General features: G+C 36.3%; 1 protein-coding gene across 1 annotated transcript in view; it reads right to left on the reverse strand.

Annotated features, from left to right (window-relative positions):
- uvrag (UV radiation resistance associated gene) overlaps nucleotides 1–26352 on the reverse strand; it is a 98509-nt gene that overhangs the window by 50568 nt on the left and 21589 nt on the right. The window contains exons 7-12 of the mRNA XM_026273808.1: nucleotides 26082–26187; nucleotides 21308–21434; nucleotides 14862–14946; nucleotides 12281–12368; nucleotides 11787–11847; nucleotides 8657–8822 (exon numbers count right to left, since the gene is read on the reverse strand). Coding sequence (XP_026129593.1) covers nucleotides 8657–8822; nucleotides 11787–11847; nucleotides 12281–12368; nucleotides 14862–14946; nucleotides 21308–21434; nucleotides 26082–26187 — 633 coding nt within the window. The remainder of the gene's footprint in view (nucleotides 1–8656; nucleotides 8823–11786; nucleotides 11848–12280; nucleotides 12369–14861; nucleotides 14947–21307; nucleotides 21435–26081; nucleotides 26188–26352) is intronic.

Genomic DNA, 26352 nt, shown 5'->3' on the forward strand with positions numbered 1-26352 from the left:
AGCAGTCAATAACTGATACTCTCAATATATTGTTTAGCCCTAATAAACATAATGAAGATTATATAATAATATTATAATATAATATTGGCATAATGTCATATTTATTTAAAATAATGTTACTAGTCAATAAATTATACTCTCTCAATATATTGTGTAGCCCTAATAAACACAACATAATGAAGATTGTACACTAGTATTGTATTAATAAAATATTCGTTTGCACTTTATCTTACAGTACGTGTACTAACATGTACTTATAGTGTACTTACAGTGTATTTATCTAAGAAAGTTCTGGTAATACAAGGTAACTACATGGGGTAGGGTTAGGTTTAGGGGTAGGTTCAGGGTTAGTACCTAGTTATTACATAGTTATTGTAATTACTATAATAAGTACATAGTATGTACATGAGGAACAGGACTGTAAAATAAAGTGCTACCAAATATTCATATAATTTCATGTGTATATAAAATTGTAAATAATAACCTAACCAGTCAATAACCAATATCATATTGATATATCGTGTAACCCTAACATACACAAAACAATGAAAATTGCATAATATTATGATAATATAATATTCATACAAATTTAATACATTAAATTAAAGAAAATCATAATATAATGAAGATCATACAATAATATAACTAGTGCTGTCAAAATTAGCACTTTGAAGGAGGCAATTCATTTTTCCAGTTAAAAATATTTAATGCAGGGGCTGAACTAGTACTAATCGCAATTAATATCAGAAGAAAATGTGCAATTAATTTTGATCAACTGACAGCACTAAATCCAACATTAAAATAATATTCAAATTATAAAACTATTTTATTAATGCACATAAAATTATAAATCAGCTAACAACTGATGTTCTATCAATATGTTGATGCTGCCCTATTAAGAACGAAACATAAAAGAGACGATAAACCTCTTCCAGACTGGAAAACTACTTAAGACCAACACCTAAGAACAAACTCATTCTTTTAACAAACAAGATTGTTGACAATTTTAAGGAAAATAAACAGCAATCAAAATAAGCCATTTCAAACTTGAGGGCTTTCCAAACATCATAAACGGGTATCCCAACAAAGTTTAATTCAAAACACAGCCTGGCTCTAGTCTTCGGTCTTCATGATGAGTGCTTTTATCACATTTCATCCCCTTCAAACTGATTCTGGCAGAGCCGGACTTTGTCCCTGAGGGCCACATAAAAGACTGAAGGGTCTTTCCACTGTCTTCAGATGATATTAGCCCTTCAAGAAGTCATTGTTATGAATCACACTGCTCACAAAATGCAATGGTTTAGTATTTCTCTAATTTCTTGACCTGTCTGCAATTAGGAGCTGCTCATGACATGCATCCAGACAAGGAGAAACTGATCTGCAAGCTCTTCAAAGATGAAAATAAAATACAACCAGACAACCCTAAAAAGGAAGTACAGGCCATCTTAGAAGACATCATCAAACGATCCTTTAATAATTTTCCTTTCCTTTGAGCTCACGGCCACCCTCTCTGGTCTGGAAGCCCAAGCTGGCAACTCATGGAGCGATGCGTCAATTCCTACTTCCATTTTTACGCTTGTCATAAAGTCCTTCTGAAAAAGTGGACAGCGCCATTATACAGTTCTCAATAAAAGCCGATATGAGAGGGAGACTTCGGTTTAACGGGACAATCTCTGGACTCCATCACCCAGAGTACATCTGGATCGCATCTCCAGGCCTCTGCGGAAATCAGCCGTGCAGCGATGGACTAGAAGTGAAGAAATGTGGGTGCAACATGTTGTTAGAGTCCACTGCATTTCAAGAATGCATCCAGGGGGTCAAAGACGCTTCCAAGATCGCAAAGAGCGTTACGCAAAAAGAATTGTGTGAATTTTTAGTGCTACATTAAGAAAAGAGGATAGTAGATCAAATTGGTATAGGACCGAAAAAACTCCAAACCGCATCATTTGGTAACAGATGAGGCATCCAAGGTGGAGAAGGAAGGAAGGAAACGCAGAACTGCACTCCAAGACAGTCTCACTGGGACACAATCGCTATAATACGCATGGTAAGAACAAGGAAAAGAAAGCAAAGGTATGGGGTGGTGGTAGCTTAATGGTCAGAGCAGCTAACTTCAAGTTTATGCATTGAAACCCATGTAGGGTTGATTTTGGATCTAGAATGTTATTGAGAGCCAATTCCTGTCCATCCAATTAGAGCATTTGAGGTCACTTTAGATCAATGGTTTGGCTAAAGGAGTGGATGGAAAGGGTTAATAAGAAGCAAAGAAGGTTGCACGTCGAAAATTATGGTTTTATGGTCAGAATGGGATTCGTCAGATTTCATTTACGAGACTGGTGGGTCGATATTACAGCGAATGTTCAGGTTTAATGGACGAGCCCTGCACAATTTAAGCAGCTGTTAAATCAAGTAAACACGGAAATGACTTATAATAAGACTTTGGAATGAGGCCTGATACTACAATTACAGCTAAGGTGATGTACATTCCTATATAACCATACAATGAAACATCGGCTCTGTTTCAACAACTAATGTAGGTTTTGTAAGCATCCTAACCAAAATGGAACCTCAAAAGGGACTAACTTGGATACATAAAGGAGGCATCAACAAAAAGTTTCCGCTAGGCTTGTTGCAAGGCATTAGTCAGGACCTCAAGCATCCTCAAATCAAATCTGAAGTGTCTATCTCACATCTTTTAATATCACCAACAGTTGAACAGTTTACTTGGCCTAGAAATAAACGTGTTCCTCTGATTTCTTGTGTCAAGACAACTACCCAGTGTTTTTAGGCATTCTACCTTGATTGCATTTTCCATAAAAATTAATTCGAAGCCGCCTTTGAATTTGTCTTAAATATGTTTAAAAGAATAGTAGCCTTGTTCCGCTTAAAATTTGGAACAATTTTTGCATTGAGAGTGCACATGATGCTTTAAAATGATTTCAAGGTACTGTAGTCAGTTCACTAGGGTTTGAAACATAGCCATTCTAATTAAAAAAATGACAATATAGAAAACAAGATCTCCGAATGCTTCATAGTTATGACACTGGGAAGGTGGCCTGACAATTCTAGATCTCAATTTATATACACAGTAGGCTGTTATCAACTGTCAAGCTCTGAAGATAACATTTTCTTTTCAGTAAGTGAGCGTATAGAAATTCAATCACATTCTTAATAACATCTCTCCAGCATCTCATTTAACATGGAATCAGTTAGTCCTACAGAACCAGGTCAAAAGTGACTAGATGTGGAAAATAATGGAATAATTCTTAATTTGAGTTCAGCTAACCAACTCTAAGTTCATCTAGTAAGACTCTCAAGGAATATTTCTGGCTCTACAATGGTACATCAGTAACAAATGACTAGTGATTATCACCACAATACTCACACTTCACTCATCTTTATTCACAATCACTGTCCTGACAGCTTTATCTTAAATCTTGGCCTGGGGCGGTCACATCAGTTCGATCTGTTTATACACACGCTGGGTGATCGAAAGAACCCCTAAACAATTTGAGGGAGGTGAGGTCAGAGGTTGTTCCAGCTTATGGGCCACCTCACTGACACCTAGGATGTTGGAAGGCATAGTGTTAAAAGTTCTGAGCTGGTAAAGCTGGTTGTAGGTTTGACCCTGGCATTGAGACAACTATGATTGTGTGGCTTTCAGAATTGGATTGGAAATCATCTCCTGGGTTTGAAATGAATCAGAATAGTGGTAACAAACAGGATAAAGAACTGCAATGTAAGGAAGTAGAATTAATTATTCAAATTAATTAATATACATCTAATTGTAATTTCTAACTAGAAGGGCTAAATTTGTCTTTTTCGAAAATTGCGGAAATTTAAAAGGCTTAAAGTTTGAAAGCTTATAGATATTATGGACAGAAATACAGATAGAAAGAAAGACAGTGACAGAATCACAGACTAAACTTCAGACAGAATGATAGCTAGAACAACAGACAGACAGACAGAATGATAGATAGATGTGATTCCCTTAGCCATCCATACAGACGTGGTCAATTCCATTCAAATTCAAACTCATAAACTGAAATCAATTCTTCAATTCTGAATTCTGCAAATCCCTTTCTTGAGCGAGCGCCTATAATAAGTGCACTTGAAGTCGCTTTGGATAAAAGCATCTGTTAAATGACTACTTGCTTACTAGAGCTCCAAAATGACAACTTGATTTGCTCTGTCTGGCTGCAGACCACAGGCTACAAAGAAAAGTCCTACAGTAAGTGCAGTTATGAAGACCTCCAGAGTATCTTCCCAAACTAAAGGAGATGAATGGACTGCCTAAACTGCAGCTCAGAGAACACCCACTACACAAACCCAAAACCCTGCTACGACAGATACAGACACATGAATGCCAGACCAGCAGGCCATGAGAGAGATAGAGAAGATGATTTAAACCGCATTTATCAAGTGCAAGGCTGACACAATGTTAAACAACGACACGTTGGGGCTGATTACAGCTCATATTGCTGTAAGTTATGGCGTGTGGAGGTCACAAGGTCACGGCAGAAGCGGGGATAATAGGATCTGGCTCGTGCTGAGTTAATTATGAGGGCCACATAGGTCCCTCTGTTCTCCTCCTTGTAACTCATACCTTAATGAGCTTTGGAGTCCGACTTCTGAAGGGTTAGACCTTTATCTTCTCAGCAGCACCTGATTCATCTCCAAACACACATACATGAGGCCTTCACCCCCTGCTCAGCTGCTGCTAATAGCTGCCCCTCACACAAACAAGCACACATTCACAAACACACAGGCTGGGGGTCACCAAGAGTGTGTCCTGACTGTTGTTTGACTTCCATAACAGCACTGTCTCCAGTGAGGAGCTGTGATTGGCAGAACGGGAGGTGGGCGGCCAAATGTACTGTCTGTGAACCTTGTAAAGGCTTGTCCTTCACTGGTGCTCCGCAGAAAGACGGCCTATTGAGTTACATTCACGTGGCTGAAAATTGCAGAACATCTAGAGATCTAGACATCAATGAGGAACGCAATAAATCGGGACACTTGGTGCGGGACGTCTGCACTAGACATAACTGAGAATTAGAAATGTTCAAGGCCTGATCTGAGCCAGCCGCAGCTAGGGATGTGATCATTTCTACTGCTGGAGGGCTCGACAGATAAATCACACACTATTATCTTTTTTACAAATATTTTGTCTATGTAAAAAAGCTGAGGAGTAGCTAAGCTAATAATTTAAAGGGATCGCTCAGCCAGGAATAAAATGTAGTAATCGTGTACTCACCCTCATGTTGTTCCAAGATACTTTGAAAACCTTCATAAAGGTTTTCAACAAAGTAAAGTGGGTCGCACACCGGACGAGAAGCGCAGCGCCGCATCTCGTCGCGCCACGTCTTTAAAATTCGAACACATTATTCTGTATGGGTGTACACACACCAGCGGCGCCATTCGGCGTCTGTCCGCGGCGCCCAGCTACGACTCAGAACGCTGTTCAAATTTCTGCCGCGCCACAGAGCGCCATCTGCATAGTTTTATATTAAAAAACCCAGATGTTATAAAATGAAACTGAAATTAAAAAACAGTACACTTGTTTCATGCAAATAAAACATTACAAAGTGTTTGTTTACTTTTTCAGCTGCACAGTTGCCTAGACAACAGATACAACAAAACAATAACAGACTTATTATAATAGCCTAACACAGATTATTTTCATTAATTAACGTTCAAAACTCAGCTTTTATCAATTAAAATCATATATTTAAAATAATAATAATAGATGAAGTTAAAACTCTTCCATCTTGCTGCGAAATTGAGCTCACGCATATAGAATGTGTGCGTCTGGTGTGCGATACCTGGAGTTGTCCTACATGTGGCGCGACGCGGCGCTTCTCGTCCGGTGTGCGACCGCCTTTAGGTTATGTGAATGATGACAGTATATTTGGACTGGAATACATTTGACAGTAGCTCAAGCTGCTTTCAAACTGATAGTTGTGTTTATTCATAAAATGAAGTGTAGTTTAATACAAACACGCCAAGCTAGATGGATTTAAATAAATGCTAAAATGCATAATCAAAAACAATAATCTAAAAGTTTAAGATATTATCCTCTTCAATGTACATTACAGTTCAAAATATAGTTTTTATGCTCACCAAGGCTGCATTAATTTGATCAAAAATCATATTGTGAAATATTATTAATATATTACAACATTTGCTTTCTATTTTAATATATTTTTAAATGTAATTTATTCCTGTGATGGCAAAGATGAATTTTCAGCCGAATAACTCTAGTGTCACATGATCCTTCATGAAATTATTCTAATATACTGATAAATTATTACCATTACCAATGTTGAAAACAGTTATGCTTAATATTTCGGTGGAAACCATGCTATTTTTTTTTCAGGTTCTTTGAAGAACAGAAAGATGAGCATTTAATTGAAACAAAAATATTTTGTAACATTATACATGTATTTAATGTAATTTTTTATTAATTTAATGAATCCATGCTGAATAAAAGTCTACATTTCTTTTTAAAAATCCTACAGACCAAAATGTTTAAACGGTAGTGAATATTAATCTGATTTAATACATTTCTTATTTCTATAATTATTAGATGGACATCTTTAGTGGAACATTGCATCTAATTCATCTCGTTTATTTCAGTGTGTCACACCACCTGTTTTTTAAGAGTGTCCCAATCTAACCACAAGTTTCCTGTTTATGCCCAATTTATGCAGATAAAAACTGTATATTGAATGCATGGATCAAAATATCTGCCAAATGCCATTATAAAAATAAAATATCACAATCAATCGATCATGCCATGCAAATATTGTGTTCTCCGAGTCATTTCCGAGCACTTGTGCCCATCCGTAGCTGCAGAGTGATCAAGTCATCACACAGCACGAGAGGAAGAGCTGGCACAATCCAGGATCTTTCTTTCTGCCCCCCTCTCTCTCACCTCCCCATCTTCATCCTCCTCATTTAAAAGCTGTTGAAATCAGCCATTAATCCTACATCAAAAGCGGAGAAAGGCATCTCGACCCCATCATTCAAAAGGAGGCCCATCCGATTATAACAATCCAATTTTACTGCAAGTTTCATTAAGGGGCTTTTCACCATGTGCGGAATGCAGGAATGTGATACCTCTCTGGGCATGTGCACCGCAGACATGTAATCAGCACACACCAGCAGCCTCGTTTCTTGGATCGCTCCTGCTTGGTTACGGCACCCAAACACAGAAAAACAATAATTTGAATGAAGTAGCCGGCACTGTAATTGCAGTGCCCACACATTCTGCCATTAAAATGCCAGGGTCTTCGGACCCCACAGGCCAAGCCCGAAGAGTGTGCATCCGCCTTCATGGCAACCATAGCATAGCATGCACACAAAAAGTCAAATTACAAGCATCTTAACACATGGTAGGGCAACATCACACCCTGAGGATGCAATTTAACATGAAACTATGAAGATAAGGGGAAAGAACTGCATTCGTGGCAGACCAGGCAAACGTGGTGGTTTCAAGAGTTGTGAAAGAATCCCATTAGATGATGAAATCATTACTCTAGATGCTACAGCTATAAACATAGACATAGAATGGATGTCAAAGGTCAAACTTGTTTACAAATAGATTTGGAGGAGCAGAATGAGTAGTAGTAGTACTGTAGTAGTGTACTTAATATTGCTGACACCAAATACCAACAATCCACCTGTAACTCAGAGGTTTACAAAAAAAAAAAAAAACTCTCTTTACCATTAACAAAAGAATGGAAGGCCATTTCTGCCACGGAATAAAAAATATATATAAAAAATGCGCTTGCGACTTTTTTCTCACAATTCTAGCTTCTTCTCTCGCAATTCTGAGCTCATATCTCACAATTCAGAAAGAATCTGCAATATATAAATGAAAAAGTCAGAATTGCAAGATTAAATCACAACTGCAAGATGATAACTGCCAATTCTGTGAAGAAAAGTCAACATACAAACTATTAAAAAAAAAAAAGTTTGAATTTTGAGACAAAAAGCTGCAATTACCTTTTTAATTTTGTGGCATGAAAAAATTCAAGATGTAAACTCAGAATTCTGGTGGAAAAAAAAGTCAGATTTGCAAAAAATATACTGTGAATTATGAGATAAAATTGTAGCGATTCTTTGATAAATGCAGCTTTGACAAAATGTCAATCAGTAAGTTTGCTCAAACATAAACTTAAGACCCCAATGAAACCCTATTTCTATATTTTAGTTATTTATCTCCCATGCTGCAGCAGACGTGGTAATCTACTGAGAGGGAGGATGAGATAAAAAGATGAAAGAAAAGAGAGTTAAAGAGGAATGGATGAAAGGGAGGCGAGGTGGGCACATGAAAGTCAGCACCCCGTGGCGTTTAAGTAGCGTTTAATCCAAAAAGGGCCTTAAACCAGCCCTGAACACGCAAACTGAACCAGACAGGTGGACCAATTACACACACATACACCACAGGTGCAAAAAGATGCATAAATATTCCTACATTAAAGGAAGAATGTTTTTAGAGCGTAATGCATAAGATAAATCAATTGGTTTGCTCTTCTACTGTCAACTATTAATAATAATTAAAAACATGATTTCTGTGATACAGAGCTGTGAAAAATGTAGTTGAATTAATTACTCAGCAATAAAACTTCAAGAATCTGAAAATCATTCTTACTCTCTCTCCTTCTCTGTGAGTTTGTCAGTGATGGTGTCTTTGATGGAGGAGCGGGAACCCTTGTGGATGACTGGATACCTGAGCGGAATCTGCAGGAAGTTCGATATCCTCAGCACCAGGTGAGCCGTATAACCCAGAGCCACCGCCAAACTCCCATCATCCTTTGCTGCAGCAAACAAAGGAAAACATAGGGGCAAAAAAGTGTAAATAAGAGAAAATTGCACAGAAAACAGAACTCAAATAAGACAGCTGAATCTCGAAGAAAGGCCTGGGACACATTTAACCACCAAAAATCAAAAAGGAAAGAAATACTGAATCCTATTCTTCAACTTTCAACTTTTTGTTTTGCATTGTGACATTGTTCACATTACTGTAACTTCTCTGCATTAACAGCTCATTCTCATTATAGAAACTGATATTCATAATAAAATACATAAAACACACTATTTAATCACAGCTTAAAAAGCATTTTAATAAAATATTACTCAAATAATATTAATAATAGTGTCTAATAATATATTATAAATTAATTCTCATTATAGATTTTTATGATAAAATACACAAAAACAAAACGCATCAATTCATGAAAAAAGAATTCAATGTTGAATTCTAAAATACTTAATTATATTTTAATAACATAATTATACATAATAATAATAATAATAATACAGTCTCTAATAAGTTATATATTTTTTACAAATTAATTCAGTATAGAATTTTATATAATAAAATACATAAAACAGAACACATAAACTTAAAGCAAATAATTGCAATGCTGAATATTACATAAATAATATTTAAATATAATTTTAAATGACATGTTAGAATAATTATAAATACTATTTAATATTATATATTAAAAATATATTTTTCTATAAATCAATACATTTTGTAATTTATTATTTGACAAACCTGTTTGTTAAGAGAACAATGCAAAAAATACATTATTTATACAAAATGGTTCTTCATTATTTATACAAGCCTACAACCTCAATTTTATCTGAGGTCAAGATTTGTACATTCTGTTTAAAAGGATGGATGAGTCACAACAATTGAAGTTAATTCACTCCAATCTGAGGTTATAAATCAAAGGCCATTTGATAAGTTGATGGAAGCTGATTGTTGAGTCTCCTTAGGGCCTTTGAGTTATGAGGAGCCATATAATAACCTAATACCATGCAAAACTTCAGTTCACCCCAGCGATGCCCTTTCCTGATGGGGTCAAAAGCATTACCAGAGGCAAAAAGCTACTCAAAAAAAAAAAAAAAACAAGGATCGGCTAATGCTAGTGTTCATTCTTAAAATATGTATACGTGTGCATTTCCTGAATAATTATATGCAATCTAAATCACTCTGATGGCTCCATCACTGTCTGAACAGCAACCTTTCAGGGCATTTCTAGCAAATTCAAACAAAAAACCCAAATGGCAAACAAAAAATATTTGGTTGCTGAGCAACTGAAAGAACAGGTTATTATGGGTTGTGAAAAAAATCATGCAAAAAGCTTTTTTTTCTCTTAAAAGTAGCCATAAAAACCACACTTTTCATAATCATGCATCCTAACTACATTTCCCAGACATCCCTGCAACTACACGTGCTTCATTGTAACTCACAACATTTCCGCTTACAGAAGGTTTCCAGGCTAGAACAGCCACATATTTCCAATATTTCATTTCCAAATTAAGAAAATAAGCTGCGGACACAGACCATATCACTTATGGAAAGCTGTGTGAGATGTATATAGTATAATACGTTGTATATGCATAAGAGTCGTAGTGCCAAACAATAGCCACATATGTGAAAGACTGCATATGCATGTATGTGAACATGTGTGTCGTTGAGTGCGCGGTTCAACCTGGCTTCCATTAACCTCTCTGTTCTTTTGAAGTCATGCCTCTCCAGCCTGAAAAAAGCCAAACCTGATTCCCTGCGACACATACAGTGCTGCCTAAAGGACTCATGGGAAATGAGATGAATAACTCTCCCCACAGCCTGCACAACAAAGAACATCACTTGTACCCATCACACACAATTCATTCTCCTTATTAAAAAGCCTAACTATAGCACTGGGAGATGAATCCCCTAATAAAATCCTTTACTCTTATATAATACGAGAAGTCAGAAGGTCCGACCACGGTTCTCGCTGTGTGAATAACTGACTAGAGTGATCTCACTCGTAACCACAAGCTGAAGGGTTCCATGGATACAGGGCTCCATTGATCAGAACAGAAAAGGAGGATTGATTGATGGCCTGGAGCCTGTGATCCACAGCCAGACTGAAGAAACCCAGAAATCAAGGGAACTACAGCCAGTGAAGCAGAACCGACTGGGGATTCAAGAGCTCCTCTCCAGATGAGTTCAGATTTGCTGTATCTCATTCTGATTTCATTCAGTTACCAATACAGGGAAATCTGAAATACGTTTTTTCCACTTTTTTTTATGCAGACATATACTGCGCGTATTGAATGCAATTTAATGATATCAAATGAGACCATTCAAAATGAACAGTTTCCTGAAATTTGACGAAAAATGTATGAAAATTCACAAAAAAAAAAAAAAAAAATACTAAAATGTAACAAATGTGCAATATTTTACTGATATGAGCAATATTTCGGAGCCAAGTGGGCATCATTTTAATTTTAAAATCGCCAGATGTCAACTGATTCGTCAGCTCAGGTTAACTGAAACCATGAAAAAAAATAAAAAAGAAAACACTATTAAAAAATATATATATATATATAATGCAAAAAATGACAACACATAATAAAAATGACAGAAACAACAAAATTACTAAACCTTTAAATTAAAAACTAAAAATGAAAAAAAAAAACAACGAATTAGAAATGTTAATAAAAAGTACTGGTTTAGATCCCTCCTTCTGCATAATATGCTTGAAAAAAAAAACATTCATATTTTGTATGATTTGCCACTTTATCCATGTCCAAAGAACAAACAGAGGTGGGTTTTTTTGTTTTTTGTTTTTTTTTTGTCAAACTGACTAGATTTTTGTACTGACTCAAGAGAAAGCAATTATTGGTCAATTAATTGGTTAATTAATACATCAGTCAGTCACAACTTGAACAACAAGAATGTTCATTGTGTAGATTAAATTCTCAAACTCCAAACTTACCTTGAAAGTCTTCAGAATTGGGCAGTTTGACACCACAAATCACATAATCATTCTGATTGTTCTGCAAAGAGAACAAGAAAACAACAGAAAGGCAGTCGTGAGCACAGCATTCTATAAACAGCTTGAACAGCCGATTAATCAAATCCTTTATGCAACAACATCGAAAGCTTGGCAGAGGATAGTTTGGTCTGATTGTGGTTTTCTGCTCATTTTCAGTGGCTTTATTCTGTAAACTGATTTGACTGGCAGCGGGACTCTGCGGGCACCAGTCAATGTACGCACTAAACAGTAGTTCTAGCTCATACTGAGATGGTGGGAAACCAAAACTTGTTAACAGCCAGTAACACCAGAGTCTGCAAAGACCCTGACCTCTAACATTCCCAGCAAGCCACACGCTCCAGTCATCAGCGAGACAGACAGGAAGCTGCACTACGAGTGTTTCTGTTGAGCATGTTTGAATGTGATATTGTTTGTGTGTGGAGTTAAACACTCACCACATCAATGGGATAAATGTAGGACAGCTCTGATATAAGCTGACGACAGCGGAAGGTGAGCTGGGCGTTGGATTTAAGAAAAAGCTCTCTGTTGAAGAACAAACACAGAAGAACCTCACCATGTATTCAAATTCATGAAATCATTCGTATCATTAAGATAAAAATAATAAACAAATCATTATTTTATATTCGTATTATTTAAGAATTGTACTGCTAAAATGTTAGACAAGTTCAATATTTTAACTTATTATTATCAATATTAAAGGTGCAATAGGAGATCTTGGAAAATGCTAACATCAGCCTGATAGCACTGAAAGCAAACGTCCCACTCTCCCTGCAATCACCGTCCAAAACCACGCCCCCTGAACGCATTTATGCTCACAGACCAGAATAACAGAGGCAACATTACTAAAATAGGCTACATCAGCGGTTCCCAATTCTTATTATTAGTGTTGTAGTATATTAATAATTAATTGTAATATTTAATTAAGAATTAAGAATAATAATACAAATATTTAATAATTACATTAAATTAAATGAATACTAAACTAATAAAAAATACTATTATTCTGTTATAATATAGTTATTATTATCATAATTTATCTTTGTTTATTTCTAGATTGACATGATTTCATATTTTACATTTAATGCAATAAATTAATATTAATAATAATAATAATAAATAACTTATTAATTATTAATGATAAAGGTTAAATTACAATAATAACTTATCATTATTATTATTATCATTATTAATAAGTTATTTATTGTTATTGTTATTATTATAACAACTGAAAACAAATTATGATAATGATAATTATTATTATTATTATTATTATTATTAGATACAATTAATGCACATGTAAATATATTATTCTAGAAACCCTGTGTTCATACATCCACTAAAACAATTTTACAACTGGTTAATAACAATAGCTCTTGAGAATATTCTAGCATCATTTGTGTGCAAATGTTATAATGATATTTATATTTCTCTAACAAAATTAAATTCACACGTTTTAGTGTCCAAATTTGGGGCTACTGTATAACTAGCAGATGCCAGTCACAACACAGGAAATAACAGGGAGTCCAAATGACATGGAGAAGAAAGAGGGAAAAAATAAAAGGGAAATAGAAGAGAAGTATTAATTGCAATGTTTATACTGGCTCTAGGAAGTTCACTTCGCTAATGATGCTTTGAATCATCTCTCTAGTAATGGTAAGAACTACTCAATTATCATAACTGCCAAATTACAATGAACTTCCTTCACTCTGACCCCATCCTCCAGTGGTACATCTGTCAAGAAGGGGACACAGCATTACCTCAGGACGGGGGGAGACTGGGGGACGAGCACAGCTAAAACCAAGACCTGTCTAGGTGAGGTGCAAAGGGTTGAAAAAATGTTTACTTTTCATGTTCGGCTACTGGGTCTGTGACTTGAGGAGAAAGATGAAGAGTAATGATAGAGGATAACGCGGTATTCATTTACAGCCATGAAAGAGAGGCAGGAAGAAAGTAATGATGAGGTATGAAGGATATACCTTCCTCACTGGACTATTGCTTACATGTGGGTCCACAAGGCCTGCTCTACACCTCCCAAAATCCAGTCAAAACATTTCTATCCAACCACTGTTAAACTGTGAACATAACTTGATCTGTCTTTACTGGAAGTGGGTCTCCAATGTGCCAAAAACAGCATGAGATGCAAATCAACGCCCAGACACATCTGTCTGAATGTGTGTGATGGTAGTGGAATTTAAAGTTGTATTCACGATTTTAAAATGTAATTTTTTTTTTTTTAGCAGCATTACTCCAGTCTTCAGCGTCACATGATCCTTCAGAAATCATTCTAATATGCTGATTTGCTGCTCAAGAAGCAAATCTCTGTTATTATTAATATTGAAAACAGCTGCTTCATATTTTTGTGGAAACCATGATACACTATCATTTAAAAGTTTGGGCTAATTAATATTTGTAATCAGCAAGAATGCAGATTTATTATTCCAAATTGTTGGCTAATACAAACAAATATATTACATAAACATAACAAATACATGAATAAATATAATAAATATTAAACATAGTTAAAGACTGGATTATATCATTTCCTGATCCCATTTCCCCCTTCAGATTGCTGACATGTAAATATAAAAAAACAAATTTTTTAAGGCAAAGTGGACAAAAATAACAAATGATACCAATGTTTATTGAGGCCTGACATCTGTGCTTCTAACAAGTCGTACAGAAGTATTATTTCAGAGGTCAGCTCACTGTGTGTGACCCTTTGGGTCGTGTCAAACCCTTCAGCACTGACACAACATAAGCTGCTTATTGTCACACGATGCAATTCAAGTGGATGGGAAAACACAAATATATCCAGCATGCCCTCAGTCTGCTTGAGTTGACCATCTAATCTCCCAAAGCACTCCCAAAAAAATGACAGAACGAAGGAGTACCAGATTCGGCAGCCCATCACGGTAATGTCAGACAGATGTGAGTCCACTCGAGTGGAGGGTGGAGAACGAGGGATGAAAAAGAGAAAAGAGAGGGACGGATAATTGCAGGTTGCCAATCACTCACCTTTTGGCAGTGCATTCCTTCTGTAACTCTGTCAAAGACTTTTGCTCAGACTCCAGACCCTGATGCTTGGTAGATGACGCCTCCTCTGAGGAGATGAACAGAGACAGGTGGAGAGAATAAAAGAGAGAGAAAAGACGGGAATGAGGTGAATGAACAGGTAGTCTCATGTGTGTTTGTACAAGTGGGTAGGTGCGTGTCATTTTGATGACAGTCTATTAAATTGTACCGTCATAAAACATAGTCTTTCATCATCATAAAAACATTTCCTCTACAGGCAACATAAAACTAATTGAGATTCAAAAAATGCTTGTAGGGGTTTTTTACATAAATATAACGGCTCAGCATTATAATAAAAAAGATGAGAGCATATAATCAAAACACTCCTGACTTGAAATTTGTATAATGGAGCAGGATAAGGCACGCTTAGATTACAAAAAGTCTGACAGAGTTTAATGATGAAATTGTGAAACTCTGCAATCTTAAATAGTCTGGTAAACTGTTATTGTACTCGAGTACATTTATGGGTGTTTCTTGACCTATGAACGTTTTTGAACTGCTCTGACCTTGTGAACTTTAAAAAAAAATACAATTAAAATAGTCTTATTTACAAGTAATATTCATAAATAAAATTGTATTTCATCACAATCATGGTACAATAATAGAGTAAAAAAAAAAAAGTACGCTATTGGGGCAAAATTGTTAGTTGTGTTGGAAATGATGCCACAACTGAATGTTGTAATCTTATAAAGACTGGTAAAATATTTTTTACAAACATTTTGAAATGGTTTGTGCTCATTTCATTTTTCAGATTTTCAGATTAAGGTTACATTTTTTTTTTTTTTTTTTTTTGATAATTGTGTAATAAAAATACACTTCCTGAAGTTGAACACTTTCCGCTACAAAGGAAATAATGCATATTGAAACCCCCAACTTACAAAGGTACAAAATAATATTGTCTCTAACTGCTGCTCTGTGCAGAAATCTAGTATGTTTGTGTACATTCAAGGAAAACAGAACAGTAAAGCTCCATCTGATTGCTGGAAAAAGATACACTCTGTCCAGATTAACAGGCTCTAAGGGTTTTTGCTGATGGTGTTCAAAAGACATTTTCCAACCTAGCCTGCATAGCCATATAACCCTCATGTGATCAAAGCATCAGGCAGGAGCGTGTATGTGTGTGTGAGAGAGTGAGCTGCTGTGGAATGCATGTGTCAGCCCCACTTCAATGCAATACTGTTGTGGTCCATTATTTCAGACATAATATCCACAGTAGAGGGAAAAGACAGAAAGAGACAGAAAGCAAGAGAGATGAATGAGTGAGAAATGAAGAGATGGTGAGGTTTGAAATTCCCTCTACACACAGATCAAAAGGAGGATAGGCTGAAATTGTGGTGTACCTCAGGTCTCTGTATTAGAACCAATAAATATACAGTGTATACAGTATATATATTCACACAAATACACATGTGATATTTTTTTTTTCCCCAAGGAAGAAAGTCATATGGGTACGGCATGTCATGAGGGAGCGTAAATGATGATAATAATCATTTTTGGGTTCCTTTAAAGAGTTTATTCTTGTCTGTTCTTTTCCACTTCACTTACATAAAATAAGAAGATGAGGGAAGATGAGTGTGGAAAGAGAGAAAATCAAAGCAGACTGTCTGTTATTTTTTTAAAAGGGGGCAAAATTGCTTTGTTCTGACCTGCACTTGTAAAAACAGAGAGCGTCTGCTTTATAATATGCCTCACATTCTCTTCTCTTTTACTGCTCTGTGGGATCTCTCTGTCCTAAAGCAAAGCTTGGCGGGACATCCTGGACCCTGGTGCTGTCTTTCTGAAGACATGGGAGGTGTGAATCAGGGAAATTGGAAGAGAGATCATTGTCGCTGGAGCAAAGCGATCCCATATGCAAAGCCTTGAACCTCTCATTAGGACGAGACAGCAAGAAAAAGAAAAAGGGCCAGAGGCAGAGAGTTTAAATGCTTTTGCTGTCTATTTGTTCTCTTTAAACGATCCCCTATGACAACTCTGCTTTAGTAATATTGTCTCTCTCGGCCATCAGAGTTGTCAGAACCAGGTTAAAGCCTCCTCTTCGCCGCCTACACCTTTCCTAAAAATTACTGGCAGGAAGTCATCTCCATTTGCTCTGGAGAAACAACAGCAGAGGTTAAAGGGATTGTTCACCCAATAATATGAATTCTGTCATCATTTACTCACCCTCTATCTTTTTTCAGTTGTGAAGCATTAAATGTTTTTTTTTAAGAAAGTTTCAGCTGTTTTTATCAATGCAATCAAGTTAAAGGGATAGTTCACCCAAATATGAAAATTTTATGTTTATCTGCTTACCCCCAGGGCATCCGAAATGTAGGTGACTTCGTTTCTTCAGTAGAACACAAACCAAGATTTTTATTCAAACCGTTTGCAGTCTATCAATCTTATAATTTTAGTGGATGGGAATCACGACTAAAACTAAATAAAACAAACACATACACAAACAAAACCGAATAAAACCCTGCGGCTCATGAAAATACATTGATGTGAAAGAAACAAAAGATCGGTCTGTGTAAGAAACTGAACAGTATTTCTATAAATTTTTAGTTCAAACTCTCCTAAGCATGTCCTCTTGAATGCATTCTAGCAGGCACATTAGGCGTCTTCTTCTTCTTGCTTTATGGCAGATTGAAGACTTATAAGTGCATTATCTCTCAAGTGGACCATTGACACGCTATCTACAATCTCAATTAGTAGTGTCAATGGTCCACTTGAGAGATAATGCACTTATAAGTCTTCAATCTGCCATAAAGCAAGAAGAAGACGCCTAATGTGCCTGCTGCTGAGAACGCCTTCAGGAGGACATGCTTGTGAATCAGAGGTAAAAAAATAAAAAAATAAATAAAAACCACATAGAAATATTGTTCAGTTGATTGCACAGACCGATCGTTTTGAGTCTTTAAACATCAATATATCGTCACGGTTTCGTTTGGTTTGTGTTCTACCAAAGAAACAAAAGTCACCTACATCTTGGATCCCCAGTGGGTAAGCAGATAAACATCAAATCTTCCTTTTTGGGTGAACTATCGCTTAAATGGGAACCAAAACAACACTGGACTACAGAGGTTTTCACTGTAAGGTCAAAAACAACCACTGAGACACTATTAAAAATACTTTTATCTTCCACAGAAACAACTGATCTCACTAACAAAAAAATTAAAGATGAAAATATTAATTGGCAAAGCTTTTTTTTATTTCCCCAATGACAATGAGAGTAAAAAGGCACATGAAAGCTAATCCACAGAAAACTGAAGAAAACAGGTGTTCTAATGACCAAAAGGACTAGTAAACGCCTGTCCCTTTGCTCTGTACTAATATATTTTTTTCAATTCTTCAAATTTTCCTCGTCATTTGTGGAGTGCCTCTACATCTGACGTTTACAGGCCCATGGTCCCAAGCACAACTACCGATCATAACAACGTCAAATCGTTTTTACGGGCATAATTTACAACATGTGCGTGGACGTGCCGAGAAATTAGAGAGAGGGAAACGGTGACAGAAGGCTTGACCCTGCAAAGCTTTATTCTGTGCTTCAATGGAAACGAGGAAGTGCTCAGTGACCAGAACCGGTGGGGGAGTGCGAGAGCGCATGACTGCAGATTTGTACATTAAACAGAGATGAGACGTGGTTACACTTAAATCATTTTGTGCAATTTCTGGCAATCTCCCTTTTTAAGTAGGATAAGTTAAGGTAGTTTTGGAAGGAGGCTTTCATGCTGTTTCCAGGAGTGCTGGTCCGGTTAGTATCACAGCAAATAAGTGTAGACTGACAATAGCTTAAAGAACCATTAGTGTTCAAATGAAATTTAGGTGTGGGGCATTTGTTAGTGGGAATGGGAAAGGCAGGCTACAAATAAGAGGGACATGACGGGAAAGAAAAAACATTGGAAACTTTAGTTTCTTTCATGTCACTCTCTGAAAAGAGTGCCTTTATCCCTTTTCTTTACTAATAAAAACCCATTGGATATCTTATATATAGTAGATGTTTGCAAAGAAGGGAAAGGGAAGACCAAATATAAATTTCTATACTTTATTTTTAACACTAAATAGATAAACCTAACACATCAACAACTGTTAAGTGCATACCTTATAATATTTACTAATTTTATGAACACAAAAGATAAATCCTGCACAGTAATATAGCAAAAATATTTAATATTTGATTTTTAATGCAACAAAGGCCATCCAATATTTGTAAGCCATTTTTGGGAAATATTAAATTAAACCAATGCATTAACTAAACTAAACTAAATCAAAGCATTAATATTGAATGTTTTTGATATTTCTGGTAATGCCATATAGTTTTAGTTATTACACAAATTTAAGTCACTGAATTTAAGCTGAAAAAAACATAAGCTGAAGTTCTGAAGTTACTAAAACCTTGGTTAATATTATTTAATATAATTTTTTTTTAAACTATGTACACATATATAAAAAAACCTGCTAAATGACAAAAGCAGTGAAATTACTAAAACTTTTGGTCTTTGTCAAACAGTGTGCCATCTTTTCTTCTTACTCTTAAAAAGTTTCTTCAGCTCTTAAAAAGTTGTTATCCTGTGTGTGATTGTATATGGGCCCGCTCCCTTCAGCTCTAGTCGGGACAGGCTTCTTTCGACAGAGGCTGTTGGGCAGGCGTCATCCATCTAGAACAGACCTTTCCCTGAACCCCAAATCCGTTCTGTTGTTTGTTTCTACACACTAGAAGGTCATGAACACAATGCATTGTGGGATGGCAAGTGCCAGGCCACTCCATCATTATGTTTGTGCAAGCGTGCGTATATGTATTCTTTATGAACCCACAGTATGCAGCCCAACCCTCTAGTTAAACACCAGCCACCACATCAATCAAACTCACCTCTTCTTACCTCCCGCACATGCACAACATTTGGCAAATAAAAAGAGCAGGATTCAGAAATCCAACATAAATGGCAGGACGTTGTGACGAATGGGGCGGTAAGGAACTTTAGCTTTGGATAAACTCTGTATGTTCAATGTCCACCTGCACAGTTTGAATCTTTGATGGAAGCAGTGTAGAGTAACCGAAGAGAATAATGAGACCACTTGAATCACAACAAACTTGGGAGGTGGTGGTCTGGATGGGCCAAAACTCCAGAAGTTTCATTTTGCTACAAAGAGGATTTGTCATTATAGAAAATGACGAAATATGACTAACAACATGGTTTAAAAAGGAATGTATATAATGTTTAACAAAACATTTGCCCGAATCAGTCATGACAAGCAATGTATACGTCATTTGATTGGGCAGCACCACACAAATTCTAATCTCTGAAAGAGAATACAAAGTGCTCTGAAAATGGAATGTCCAAATTCCTTCTCAAAGAAGGGTGGTGCTGTCAAAAGACGTGATTATTCACGTCCAAAATAAAAGTTTTTACTAACAATATGTGTGTACTGTGTATATTATGTATGCATATATAAAAACACAGACATACAGTATATATTTTGAAAGTATTTATATGTATATATTTATATTACTTCTTGCAAATGATGAATCGCTATTAATTGCCTCCAAAATGTGTTAAATATATTTTAATATGGATGCAATTCATTTTTTGACAGCACTAAAGAAGTGCAATGGAATGTCAGATTCCCAACATGATTCCAAAAAAAATGACACCACTTGAACACAACGAACTACACAATTAATGGTAAATAATAGCATTCAGGCTATTAATCACAGAGTCTAAATTCCTTACATTATTACAAGATCCTAAAATCTTTTTGGCAAACGCTTGCTGCGACAGCTGTGTGAAACATGGCAAATGATCTTTATGCTAATCACTCACCTGCTAAACAAATGCTTACAATGCTGTTTGTGTTTGTTGATGTTGTTGTTTTTTGGTTGTTAGATACAGATATGAGCTAGAATGAAATCATAAATGTTTGAATACATCACTAAACATCAAATATGTTCTGAATGGCTACAATTTTGTTGCTTCCTGCAACTTCTTCAGTTTAAGTGAGAACAGTAATAAAGAAATTTGATGCTGGACTCTACTTGAAGGCTGGTTAGATGTAAAACAACTGCCTTGCTCAATTTAAGGCATGGAAATACATTTACATGAGAATTTGGACAGCCGGCATTTTAAATCTGGAAATACATTTTAGCAGATGGAACTCTATACGGTCCTCCAAAGAACTGGAACACGCATGAAGTTACATCAGTGAAAAATAAGATGAAGAGTTTCACAACACATTCAGTCTGACACATAGTTTTGGAAGAGAATTTTGCCTGATTGCAGATGTGTGGGGATTTGAACCGCTGGTGTATAATAGTATAGAGGAAGAAAAGGCATTTGAATACATATGATGTTTTTATTTAACCAAGTAGAACAGATCTCTCATTACTTGGATGGTTTGAGGAATTTGGTTACCTTTCTTTACAAGCTGCACTCTCTCTTTCTGCATCATGTCCATTTCTCTTGCCAGCGCCTTCCTCTGTCTCTCCAACTCACACCTCAGAATCCCGATACGTAGCTGCATACACTCTCTCTCTTTTTTCTGGGGAAAGAGAAAACAATGGTGGACACTTTTGGTGGATTGTATTGTTTTGTGGAAGTATGTTACTATAGATGTTACTATGTGTGTGTTTGTGTGTGTGTGTGTGTGTGTGTGTATCAGACACACATATAATATATATATTTTTCCATTGCCCTCTAAAACACTTTGAAAAGAAAGCACATGCCAGAAACATTCACAATAATGTAATATAAAAGCAAGAGATTATTTTTTTAAGTAGATTACAGCAGACATCAGTGCCAGATCTCCCTCAGCTTCTCCAGCACCCAGCACAGATGAGTCCACAGCAGATCTATCTAATCAACATCTACAGCCCTGCGGCTTTCCAAGTGCACTAATGAGGACCAGTGATCTGACGAGGGTGAAAGTGAGATCAAGAGCAGATAGGAGAAGTAAGAAAGAGTGAGAGGAGAGATAACACGGAGAGAAAGTTCACTATGTCTTTAAACTCTATGATTGGTGGTGGTGATCCCTATCATAACCAGAACTGCAGAGTTTAATGCAGAGCAGCACGGAGGAGCATCTCCAAATGTTTGATCCTCATGGCCTCCAGGGTCCACTGGATACATATTTAGAATAAACGAACACTTAAACATTATGCAATTACAGAAATGCAAAGCAAGGAAATCAATTGAATGTCTTTATATACAGAGGCATAAGTGCAGGGAATTGGGAGTGGAAGTGATAGGAAGGAAATATCCAGGATCTACTGGATCTTGTATTCTTGCACTTGGCAGCTGAGGAAATGTCAATCAAAGAGATTGAGATATCACCTCTATCTTCAGATAGCTTGAGCCCTTATACGGTGGGAAAAGACCTAGATCTTGCGTGTTTACTATCAACGCCACTGGCACGACAGATGTATGACATTTAACACATAGCTAAACATTTCAAAAGCACACATGCACGCTACAAGATTTTTTACAGGGAAAAAAGTAGGGATTGATACATGTATACATGATACAATTGTATACTACTTTGTGCAAAAATAAAATAAAAAATACATTTAAAATGTAAAATGTATTATTATTATTATGAAAGTTTTTAATTTAGATATTCTTAAGATTACATTTAGTAGTTATTCAATCATTTTGTTTTTAAAAGACATGAGATTAAAGGTTATGGGGTCAACCGATTATCGGCGCCGATATGAAGCATTTTATGGTTATTGGTATCAGTCATTTTCAAAACCAATTAGCACATAAAATAATTTTTACAATTTTAAAAAGGTTTTTGTCAGAGCCCTTGTTATTCTTAATTTTGACATTATTTTTCATTTTTCACCAGACATATATATCGGTTATTGTTCTACTTGATGTGTAATAATTGGTATCGGCCCTAAAAAAACATATATCGGTCAACCCCTAGTAAAGGTAATCTACATGTAAAAATAGGCAGAAATTAACATGCCCAATTAAATATCCTATATATCCTATAATGGACAATATATCAATATCAGCTGTTAAAAAAATAAATAAATATCATAAATATAAAAACAAAAACATAAGTCAGGTGAAAAAATACAATTAAATAAACTTAGCATATAAATAAATACATACACACATAAATAGCTCTTCTAAAAAACAAAAAATTGTCTAATTGAATACAAAAATCAAAAGATGAGTTGCAAACTAGCATATAGTTGATCTTTAAAGCAAGCACACATGGACTAAAAGCCACAAACCTTTAAGGCATGAAACTCACATCCTCATCACATCGACAGTAATGAGAAAGTACAGAATAATTCAATTAGCACAGCAATAACCGGTACAGTGTAGTGAGCGTGCATGGGCTGATTGATTGCCTGAAGTGCCCTAATAGGCTCAAAACTGACCTGAGGCCAGGGAGAAGTGACAACATGACTGTTTCAGCGGTAAACGCTCTGATCTGTAATCAGCTTCGCATAACCTCAAGTCTGAGGGAAAACTCAAACCAGATTTTTGCTCATTAAGCGCAGTAACTGATACACTTTGCAGGAATTTCAGACCCTCGCTGACCTTTCGTGCGGTCCAGGTAGCGCTCATGTGATTGAGGGAGAGTGTCAGCTATTAGTGTAAACGTATCCTGAAATTTGACATGCAGAGAAGTCCAGAAACTTGCCAATTCCTTTTTGGAAAAGAGGAGACTTCACAGTCATTCACAGAGACTTGACGAACCACCTAAGAAAGACATGTGATAATATTCCCAGCATATGTAGGCTTCAGGAGGCTTTTAGTGTATTTGGATTGTTATTGTGTGTGATATTGTTACACAAATTAACTTAGAATTATTGTACGCCGTATTGTGTTTGTTCGTAGGATACACTTCTCCACAACTTCATTTCACGTCACAATCATTTGGGTTCGAGCAACAGTGACAGGAAAAAAGAGAGGTGACTCATTCTTTGCTTTGGCCATTTAAAAAATAAAAAAAAACAACCTGGAACCAAAAAGGCTCATATGGTAAACAAAGTTTGAAAACAGAACGGCAAAACTCCAAAGATAATGACAGACCACCAAGATACTAGGACAGCTGAGATCAATAGAAGGTCCTGTGGACATCTCACCCTCTGAGAAAACAGCATTTCAACAGGTGGAGAGGCTGCCACTATACAAACACTAAGCACTTAAACATCAAAGCCAGATGGAGTGTGTGTGTGTGTGGTACGGGCATCTCAAGTACTGGCGTCTTTATGACTCACAAGTGTGTGAAAAGGCAAATGTGAGTCAAGGAGTCTTTCATTCTCACTCATTCAAACTATTTCTGGTGTCATTCTAGGATGTGGTACATTTCAATCCTAAAACATGTTTCAGGTACATTTAAGGTTGTCTAGCTGGTCTCTTTGTGTTTAGCTGGTTAGTTGGTTTCCCAGCTGAAAAATGCCTAAGATCCAACTATCAATGCAAGCATCTAAACAGCCTTACCAACCAGCCAAGGATGGGAGACTGACTAACCGACTAAGGCTAGCTAAAGCCATTTTTAAAGAAGGAATATGATGTTCCTGCCATAAAGACTATAGTAAACAAACTACCACAAACTACCACTTCAAATGTTTGAGGTCAGTAATATGTAAGAACATTTGAATCCAATTCCAATCCTTCCTCATGCCATCTTTCCTCTTTGCAGTCTGATGCCTCATGAATAGAAGGCACACCGTTATAAAGACAATTATTCAAAAAAATAAATATATATAAAAAGTTATTACATTATCAAAATATTAAACCACGTGGCATCTACAAAACAACTGTTTCAAGAGCAATGGTCGCTGCCTGCACTACGCTTTGGATCAGAGTTCTGAAGAATTCGAGAGAAGGAGAAAAAAATATAATGTGTGTGTGATTATGGTTATTCTGAGTGGAAGATGTCTAAGCATTTGCAGCCTACTGGGAGAGGACAGACTTTTGAAGTGTTCATTAACTACAAACACAACTTGAAAACCGTTTTTGCAGCTGCTGACTGCCACCTCCAAAAATCCTAAATATGTTTTCCTTTTCCTTTTCATTCTTCTGCAGGATACAGTGAGTTTGGAAACACAAACAGAGGATTTTTTAGTGACAAGACCATGGTGATAAGTAGAGGAGGGATAACGCAGTGGGATTCGGGATCTCTAAATCCATCAAAACACAGGATACAAGAACCACCTGAGGACCTAATGGCATATTTATGAGGATCTGTGTAACACAAGATACACAACGCTAAGGCCATTTACTACACTGCTGCTTTTTGTGTTAAGTAACTAAGTACCCTGACGTCCTGTTTGAAACTGAGGGTACTTGCGCCAGCATACTGAACACTCATTCTCACCTGCAAAAACAACACTGCACTTTGCAACAGCTCAAAACACTGTTTGCAAGCTTAGCATTTTCAGAGAAATTATTTTAAAAAATTAAATGGGAATTTTGATTTTAGAGTATTTTTTTTTTACCCAATCACATTTCTTTGCAAAGAGAATATAAATAAATAAAATATACACAAATATAGTGGGTTACTTTTCATATGTTCATAAATTTCTTGGGTAAGTTCATTGAAGCCCAATCTGCGCAGATTTATCGCAAATACCAAACTTGTGAACAGTACACGCATATATATTACGTAAAAAAAAAAACGTATTTATTTTGGATGCAATTAATCACGAGGATTTGTTTGAAAGCACTAATATATACAGTATATACTTTTACGTTACAGCTAATAGTACATTAGTTTGTAATATTTTCCAATTGTCCTTTTAAAATACGTTCACTGATGTGAATTGATTGTCTGTTACACTTCTAAATTGCTTATCAAAATCACGTTTATACTGCCATCCCTCAAGAAAGAGGAATTCTGTGAATTTGGAGAGACAATATCCCCACTAGAGAGTGAAGTATTGAATTTAAAATTGTGTTTGACAATCTGCTATAAAATTCTGTCAAGCATACAGCAACTGTAAATTTAGCCTTTTATATTTGCAGAGGTGCTTTACAGAGTCTTACCACCAGTGGTATGTACCAGGTGTAAAGGAAAAGAAAACCCAACAGGCCGGAGAGGATTTATGAAGTTAGAGAACATAGAAAGCATACAGAATATAAACGTAGTCCAGAATGAATAAGAGCACACAAGCAGACCTAGACAACCCAAGCAATCCCACTAGGTTGATTTGTTGGGTCTCACCTTTTCTGTGCAGGACGCTGTTGTCCTCAGTTTCTCTTCAATTTCCTTCCCGATCTTCTGAACGGTCACCTGAGTCTGTTTAATGGCTCTCTGGGCCGTGCGCAGTCTGTGGAGGAAACACAAACATAGGATGCATTAATTTTAGGGTTGGGAATCTGAGGAAGAACTGGTTCCAAGTACTGGAACCAAATGTTTTCATGACATGAATGCAGACAGAACATTGTAATAAAATACTCAGACTGAGACTCCTTCACCACGGAAAACAGATGAT

Source organism: Carassius auratus, chromosome 10, assembly GCF_003368295.1.
Source record: "Carassius auratus strain Wakin chromosome 10, ASM336829v1, whole genome shotgun sequence".
NCBI classification, from domain to species: Eukaryota; Metazoa; Chordata; class Actinopteri; order Cypriniformes; family Cyprinidae; genus Carassius; species Carassius auratus.